The sequence below is a fragment of the Bos indicus genome, chromosome 13, assembly GCF_029378745.1.
Source record: "Bos indicus isolate NIAB-ARS_2022 breed Sahiwal x Tharparkar chromosome 13, NIAB-ARS_B.indTharparkar_mat_pri_1.0, whole genome shotgun sequence".
Taxonomy (NCBI): domain Eukaryota; kingdom Metazoa; phylum Chordata; class Mammalia; order Artiodactyla; family Bovidae; genus Bos; species Bos indicus.
The window spans coordinates 60,986,417-60,994,997 of record NC_091772.1 but is presented as its reverse complement, the minus strand read 5'-3'; the positions used below and the strand labels follow the sequence as shown (position 1 = coordinate 60,994,997).

At 39.6% G+C, this 8,581-nt stretch overlaps 1 protein-coding gene and 1 long non-coding RNA gene across 2 annotated transcripts; both read right to left on the bottom strand.

Moving 5' to 3' along the window:
* Positions 1 to 3,388: 3,388 nt before the first annotated feature.
* Positions 3,389 to 7,407, bottom strand: DEFB118 (defensin beta 118). Its single transcript, XM_019972703.2, has 2 exons — positions 7,284 to 7,407; positions 3,389 to 4,742 (listed from the first exon to the last, which is right to left on the bottom strand). The coding sequence occupies exons 1-2, from the start codon at positions 7,333 to 7,335 to the stop codon at positions 4,510 to 4,512; spliced, it is 285 nt and encodes a 94-aa protein (XP_019828262.1). The 5' UTR covers positions 7,336 to 7,407; the 3' UTR covers positions 3,389 to 4,509.
* A 457-nt stretch (positions 7,408 to 7,864) lies between these two features.
* LOC139186552 (uncharacterized) lies at positions 7,865 to 8,341 on the bottom strand. Its single transcript, XR_011570170.1, has 2 exons — positions 8,117 to 8,341; positions 7,865 to 8,043 (listed from the first exon to the last, which is right to left on the bottom strand). It is a non-coding gene; the product is annotated as an uncharacterized lncRNA (long non-coding RNA).
* Positions 8,342 to 8,581: the final 240 nt, after the last annotated feature.

The following is an 8,581-nucleotide window of genomic DNA, read 5'->3' as shown; positions in this document are numbered from 1 at the left end:
TTTAGAGACATTCTTGCAGCTAAGTGGGTGTCATGTGACTGGCTCTGACCAATAGAATAACAAGAAAAATGATGTAAGCCTTCCTGTCTTACTTAAGGACACTTTATATGGTTATCCAGCCCCCTTTTTCTTTGCTGTGTTCATCTTAGATGCCACATTTTTCAGATGCCATTAGTAACTATGAGAGGAGAAGGTCTGAGTGAACCACATTAAACTTTGCATAATAAATTGCTATTGTTAAGCCACTGAGATTTCAGGGTTTATTTGCTATTGCAATATAATCTATCCTATCCTGACTATATACCATCTATTATATATATATATATATATTTATATTCTCTTCTTAGAACATTGTTCCTACAATATTTTTTTTTGTGTGGGTGTTTGCTTCAGGTTTTATCTTGACTGTCACATTCTCAGAAGGGATTTCTCTGAATACTCCACCTAAAGTCAGCACTCTTATTCAAGTTGTTATTCGGTATAAGTCCCATTCTTATCTCATTAATAGCAGCAATCACAAAATATTTATTTTTCACTCGTTTACCTTCCACTTTTTTTTAACTAGAAAGCAAGTTTTACAAGATCAGATACCAAGCTTGGCATGTTCAACACTGTAGCTCCAGTGTCAACCACACTGTCTTTCAAAATGATAGATGTTTGGAAAACATTTGTAAATAAGTTAACCAAATGGAACTTTTTGGGCCTCAGTTTTCTCATCTATAAAGTGTGATAGTATCAATTTTCCATGTCACAGTTTAAAAACAAAATTTTTTTAGTGCTGCTATGTTTGAGTAGTGATTTGTTCTTAGAACTCAAATTTAATTGTTGTTAAATTCAAAAGGGAAATAGAGCTCCTTTAACATCTGAAGTTTAGAGAGAATCACATCAGCTGGGAGTTTATAATGATTTAACAAGGACTGGTTCAACGAGGGCTACTGGGCTAGGAAATGTCTGCGAGACTGTGGCCAGCACACCCGGGCTTAACCTCACGTGGAGCAGCCATAAATAAGCTCGTTTTATTCAGGATAAGATTTTCCTACAATTTCCCATAATGTGAGATCATCACATATTCAGACCATGAAGGGGAACTCAAGGCTTCTCACTTTGTTGAGTCTCTAAGAAAACAGACATGTGCAGAGATCAAAACCAATCCAGAATCCTTGAGGCATGGACCTGGGGAATGAACTTCTTAACAGAGGTAACAAAAAGTACACAATAAAACTGATATTGAGCCTTCTCCTCCCTTTGGTGCTTACGCTGGGACATAAATTAGAGCTTCTTTTGGTTCTTTTCTGAGTCCTCTTCCCCTAACGCCTATGTCTTCATGAAAGCAAGTGTCATACAGGGTTAGCTACTTCCCGTGTAGGTTCTTGGATCCACAAATATGGCTAGAGCTTGGCTCAAGAAATAAGGCCCTGGAGCCTGTAAACCAACAAGGCTGTTTTTGTTCTCTGGTCCTTAAGCAAAGGAGACAGAAGGATCACATACCCCTGGCTCACCTCTTTCTAGGGCAGGACATCATACAGAAGTTACTTATTTATTTAGGGAGGTTTTAACTTTATCTTTTAACTGAAATGTATTTGACATGTAAAACTGTGCACATTTAAGGTGTACATCAAATTGATTTGATCCATTTATATACTGTAATATGATTGCCATTATAGTGATAGTTAGCACCTCTGTCATGTTACATAATTATCATTTTTTTTTTTTTTTTTGGTAATGGGGACATTTAAGATCTAGTCTTTCACCAAGTTTGATAATTATAATACACTCAGTTCAGTTCAGTTCAGTCGCTCAGTCGTGTCTGACTCTTTGCAACCCCATGAATCGAAGCACGCCAGGCCTCCCTGTCCATTACCAACTCCTGGAGTTCACTCAAACTCATGTCCATCGAGTCGGTGATGCCATCCAGCCATCTCATCCTCTGTTGTCCCCTTTTCTTCCTGCCTCCAATCCCTCCCAGCATCAGAGTCTTTTCCAATGAGTCAACCCTTCGCATGAGGTGGCCAAAGTACTGGAGTTTCAGCTTTAGCATCATTCCCTCCAAAGAAATCCCAGGGCTGATCTCCTTCAGAATGGACTGATTGGATCTCCTTGCAGTCCAAGGGACTCTCAAGAGTCTTCTCCAAGATCACAGTTCAAAAGCATCAATTCTTTGGCACTCAGCTTTCTTCACAGTCCAACTCTCACATCCATACAAGACCACTGGAAAAACCATAGCCTTGACTAGACAGATCTTTGTTGGCAAAGTAATGTCTCTGCTTTTGAATATGCTATCTAGGTGGGTCATAACTTTCCTTCCAAGGAGTAAGCGTCACACTACTGTTATCTATATTAATTATACTATACATTAGGACTTATTTGTCTGCTACTGCTAAGTGCTAAGTTGCTTCAGTCGTGTCCAACTCTGTGCGACTCCAGAGATGGCAGCCTACCAGGCTCCCCCGTCCCTGGGATTCTCCAGGCAAGAACACTGGAGTGGGTTGCCATTTCTTTCTCCAACTTATTTGTCTACTAGTTGCAAATTTGCACCCTTAAACAACATCTCTCCTATTCTCCCAACCCCCAGCCCCTGGTAACCTCCAATTTATTCTCTGTTTTTATGAGTCTGACTTTTTTTAGTTTCCACACATAGGTGATATCCTCCTATCTCTATATGTCTTATTTGAGGGTTCCCCTGGTGGCTGAGATGGTAAAGAAGCTACCCGCAATGAGGGAGACCTGGGTTTGATCCCTGGGTCAGGAAGATTCCCTGGAGAAGGGAATGGCAACCCACTCCAGTATTCTTGTCTGGAGAATCCCATAGGCAGAGGAGCCTGGTGTGGTACAGTCTATGGGATCACAAAGAGTTGGATATGACTGAGTGACTAACACATTCTTTCTATATAACTTATCTACTTAGCATGATGTCCTTAAGGTCCATCCATGAGGTCATAAGTGACAGGACTTTTTTTCTTTTTCATTATATATGTATACCACATCTTCTTTATCCATTTATCCTTGAGGGACACTTAGGTTGTTTCTGTATCTTGGCTATTGTGACTAACGCTGGAATAAACTTGGGAGAGCAAATAGCTCTTAGATACCTTGTTTTCATTTCCTTTAGGTATATATCCATAGTGGTTGAACCAGTTTGCACTCCCACTCTGCTAAGTCACTTCAGTCGTGTCTGACTCTGTGTGACCCCATAGACAGTAGCCCACCAGGCTCCCCCGTCCCTGGGATTCTCCAGGCAAGAACACTGGAGTGGGTTGCCATTTCCTTCTCCAATGCATGAAAGTGAAATTTGAAAGTGAAGTCGCTCAGTCGTGTCCGACTCTGAGCGACCCCATGGACTGCAGCCTACCAGGCTCCTCCGTCCATGGGATTTTCCAGGCAAGAGTACTGGAGTGGGGTGCCATTGCCTTCTCCGAAAGTTTCATCTCTTACATTTAAATCTTCAATCAATTTTGAGTTAATTTTTGTGAGTGGTGTAAGAGAGGGGTCCAATTTCATTCTTTTGCATGTGGTTATCCAGTTTTCCCAATACCATTCTTTTATTGAAGAGACTTATCCTTTCCGCATATACTATTCTTGGCCCCATTGTGGAATTATTAGTTAATCATATGTGAGGGGTTTTAATTCTTGGCTCTGTATTCTTCTCTGTTAGCCTGTGTCAGAGAGAAGTTTACAACCAAAGTTGAGTGATAAACAGGATGCATTTATCTGAGGTGTCTTTTAACTTATGAAAAAAACTCTTAGTGTCCTGGTAGCTATTGGCAAAATAAAGTAAAACAAAGGAGGTATTAATGTTGAACCAGAAGGCAAGCATAAAACCAGGAATTTCCTTGAGGCTTCCCAAACTTGTTTTGGGAAGGCAAGGCCCAAATGGAGAGAACAGCGCCACTGACATGGGGCACTTTTGAAGCAGGTGCGAAAGAAATGGAATGTGTTTTTATTGGCTGAAGTAATTTGATGCTTGATCTTTTCAAAAGAATTCTTTGAAGAAATTTTCATGGGAAATATTGGAAGTTTTCTGAATTTCCTTCTAATTAATTTGTTTATCATTGTTTGGTTTAGAATTATTTATTAGTGGGAGTGGGACATCAGGGTATTTTCAGTGTTTTGGACACCTTCACATCTTTTTTTCTTTTGAATGATCAAAAACCTTTTATTAAATCCCAGGCATAGAATATAATTCATTTCAGACTTGAGCATAAACTGTTTGACATAAAACTGTATTGCTGCAGATGGATGGAAGTGACTGCTGAATGCTTCACCATCCTCATGCCGTTCTAGGAAAAGGTGATGACAATAACTATAAAGAAAAAGGTAAAAACCTCTCTACTCAATTTTACATATCATTTGCTGTACTTGCATTGATTCTTCCATTAAATTCAGCCGTGTGAGGACAGAGACGAATGATAGCAGGGAGTTTTTCATGTGCTTTAATGGACTCATGTAAAAGAGACTGAAGTTAACAATCCCTGGTCTGAGAAGTCCCCAGTTTATTCTACTTTCTGCTTTCTATTGGAAGATTACTGGTATTTGCTCCAAAAGAGCATTACTTTTCATCTTATCAGTAAAAGTTTGATACTTTCTGGCAGTTGCTTGAGTTGGTCTGTGTGGTTGAGAATCTGTTTTGCTTGGAACACAGCAATAGTCACCATTTCTACATGGCTTTTTAACCTGTTCACCAGATTTGCAGTCTTTTCTGCAGTGTCCTTTAATGATCCAACAAGATTTTCGGCCCCTGCAGACTAAAAAGAGTGAAAAAAGGGCAATTATCTCCAGATACTGAGGAAGATAGTCATAACAGTTAGAGCAACCATGTCTGTAAGCTTCATAATAACCCTATCTATTAAAGGAGATTCTGTAAGCAAAGCAAGGTACTGTACATGCTATATTTCTGGTTTTTTTCTTTTTAAAGACTTTTTATATTATATTGGAGTATAGTTGATTTACTATCTATTTTACACATGATAGTGTATATGTGTTGATGCTATTTTCTCAATTTGTCCACCCTCTCCTTCCCCCTCTTTGTCTACAAGACCATTCTCTACATCTGCGTCTCCATTTTGTCCCTGCAAATAGGTTTGTCAGTACTATTTTTCTGAATTCCACATGTACGTGTTAATATATGATATTTGCTTTAATCTTTCTGATTTACTTCACTCTGTATAAGAGGCTCTAGGTTCATCCACCTCACTACAACTGACTCAAATTTGTTACTTTTTATGGTTGAGTAATATTCCATTGTATAATATGTACCACATATTCTTTATCCATCCATCTGCTGATGGACATCGACATGTCCTAGCTACTGTAAATAGTGCTGCAATGAATATTGGGGGGTACATGTGTCTTTTTCAATTATGGTTTTCTCAGAGTATATGCCCAGTAGTGGGTTTACTGGATCATATGTTAGAGATTTATTCCTAGTTTTTTAAGGAATCTCCATACTGTTCTCAAAAAGACTGTATTTGTTTACATTCCCACCAACAGTGCAGGAGGGTTCCTTGTTCTCCACACCCTTTCCAGTATTTATTCTTTGTAGAGTTTTTGATGATGGTCATTTTGACTGATGTGAGGTGATATCTCATTGTAGTTTTGATTTACATTTATCTAATAATAAGCAATGTTGAGCATCTTTTCATGTGTTTATTGGCTCGAGCATCTTTTCTGACCACAACTGTGCAGGCATGCTCAGTCTCTCAGTCATGTCCAACTCTTTGAAACCCTATGGACTGTAGTATCCCAGGCTCCTCTGTCCATGAGATTTTCCAGGCAAGAATACTGGAGTCAGTTGCCATGCTCTCCTCCAGGGGATCTTCCCAACCCAGGGACTGAACCCACATCTCCTGTGCCTCCTGCATTGCAGGCAGATTCTTTACCACTGAGCCACCAGGGAAGTCTGACCACAATTGTATGAAACTAGAAATCAATCAGAGAAAGAAAAGCAGAAAAGAATGATCACATGGAGACTAACCAACATGCTATTAAAAAAACAATGGGTCAAAAATGAAATCAAAGAAGAAACCAGAAAATACGTGGAGACAAATGAAAATGAAAATAGAACCTTCCCTAAAAGGTTCCCTAAGAGGAAATTCCCTAAGAGGAAGTTCCTTCCTAATAGGGAAGTTCATAGTGGTGCAGGCTTAATAAGAATTAGGAAAAATCTCAAATAAACAACCTAAACTATTACCTAAAAAATTAGAAAAAGAAGAACAGACAAAAACATACCCCATCAAAGGAAGAACATAAAGATCAATGAGGAAGTAAAATGGAGATTAAAAGCAACAGACAAGATCAATTAAATTAAGAGCTTGTTTTTATTCTACCTAGCAAGTTAACCTCTAGGAACTTATTTAGAAACTTTTGTCTAAGTAAGTAAAAATATATGTGCAAGAAGTCAGTTGCAGTTTTGTTAGTCTTATCAAAGATTTGGGGGGAAAAAATCACATTTTACCCTTTGGAGGGGTTGGATGTACAAATTATGATTTCTTCATAAGATGGACTAAGAGACTTCTAGGAGCAATCAGGTCAATTTTTATGTGCTGACAAGAAAGACATTCACCTTATACTGTTGAAAAAAAATTTTTAGAGCAATATATAGCTACTTTTTTTGGCTAAGAAAGAACTATAGGTACATACATATTTATATAAATTTATAAATGTACAGAAAAAAGGTTACAAATATCAGACAGATGAAGTAAATGGTACCTTGCTTAAAAATTATTCAGACCTTCATAAACAGGAGTTTAAAGTTCTGGCCATGTGTTTGTGTAATCTCATTATAAATCATTAACAAAATTATAGACTTTAGTAGTTGGAAAGGAGCAGAAAGGACCTGTGCTCACTTCCACATGACTGCTCCATTATTATCATCCCAGGCTTTCACATGAAGGGATAATAGAACTTAATGTCTAAGATACGCTCCAGGACCCATGATCTGGCAGAGAATGTAAAGACAGCTGAAACCAGACAGCTGCTCAGTCGGGCCCTTGGGACATTGATTGGTGCAAAGTATCAAAGTCAATTTTGCCTGCGAAGGTTACACCTGAGTACCGAAGGACTATGTGGTACCACCCAACCCTTTTCCATGGCTCTGGGGATTCTGGCCAAACACATATTCTTAATATGGAACCTCAGGCTTGTCCTGGGAAAGGTAAATTCTGATAAGGTCAAGCAGATTTCAGAAGCCTCTGAAAACCCTGTCTGAATGGACAGAAAGATATTATCCTTTTCATGGGCAGTTCCCCACCCTAGTGCTCTTTTCCTTCTTTCCTGGTTCTGGTTACCTGGCAACATCTGGAACAGGATCAGAAAGACAGTAAGGAGCAAGAATTTCATGATCTTTGAAAAAGAAGTGTCAGATCCAAGAGTCCAGAACTTCTCGGATGGAGCTCTGGATTCAGATTTTTATTTGCCTCCATGGGGCGGGGCTCAGGGGGCTGGGGCACTGGCAGTGAAACAAGAGGCATAAAGGAACATGGATACTTTAGTCAGTAGCACTAACTGATTACTTACAACTCAGAACCTTATCCTAGGCACTCTGAGGGAAGGCAGAAGAACAGAAGAAAAAGCTAAAATATCATGGCAGTATATAACAAGAGGATTCACCCTTGCCCCCGTCTCACCCCGCTCATTGGAGTGTTATAGTCTCTGTTCCTAGACCCTCCTCCACTATCCAGGTCCTCATCACACTGCATTAAACCAACTGAAAAATGCATTGTGGGCAGAAACTGACTCTACTGCATTCCCAGGGCCAGGGTCTTAGATTAAGAGGGACACAGAAAACAATGGTTTAATGAAGTAAGTAAATACATTTTTAGTACAAATTATAACATCCTAAAGACTCTTACAATTAGGATCTTTGGAATCAAGTAGTCAGAATTATTTATTTTATCCATGGAACACTGAGGTCAAGACAGGAGTTGCAGAGAGGACTCTTCCAACTGTATATCGGGCCCCCTTCCAGAGGGCCCGATATGATCAGAAATTCACTGTTCTCAGGGTGGACGAGGGCTTCTCTGGTGGCTCAGATGGTAAAGAGTTTGCCTGCAATGCAGGAGACCCAGTTTGATCCCTGGGTCAGGAAGAAGGAAATGCCAACCCACTCCAGTATTCTTACCTGGAAAATCCCATGGACTGAGGAGCTTGGCAGGCTATACCTCATGGGGTTGCAAAGAGACAGACACGACTGAGGGACTAACACATACGGACACACAGAGTGGATGAAGTGTAATGACGACACTGCTTGTGACACGGGCATCCTGGGAAAGCACAGAAACTTCCCTGAATACTTTGACCTAAAGTTCTGGCTTTGGACCCAGCTGACATACTGGATCCAGCTCAATCGTGTCTTTCTTAGGCTTTATTTTTGCCCTGTGCCAGCCCTTGGAGAAACAGTCATATAACTTTATGACCACATGCCTGCTTGGCCACGGAAGTTCTAATAAATCTTCATAGGAAGTGTCTAATATTCTTGTTCTGAATGTTCCAGGTGGTTTATTTCTTTTGGTTATTATTATTATTATTTTTGTAGTTTATTGCTGGTCTCAATGGATCATGGTCAGAAACCAGAGCCTGCTATTCT

Bases quoted from the DNA above. Each gene is read 5' to 3' on its own strand.
- DEFB118 (XM_019972703.2), bottom strand. From the start codon at position 7,335: ATGAAATTCTTGCTCCTTACTGTCTTTCTGATCCTGTTCCAGATGTTG. The intron at 4,743-7,283 runs GTAACCAGAACC...CACTCTTTTTAG, and splicing joins CCTGTTCCAGATGTTGCCAG to TCTGCAGGGGCCGAAAATCT.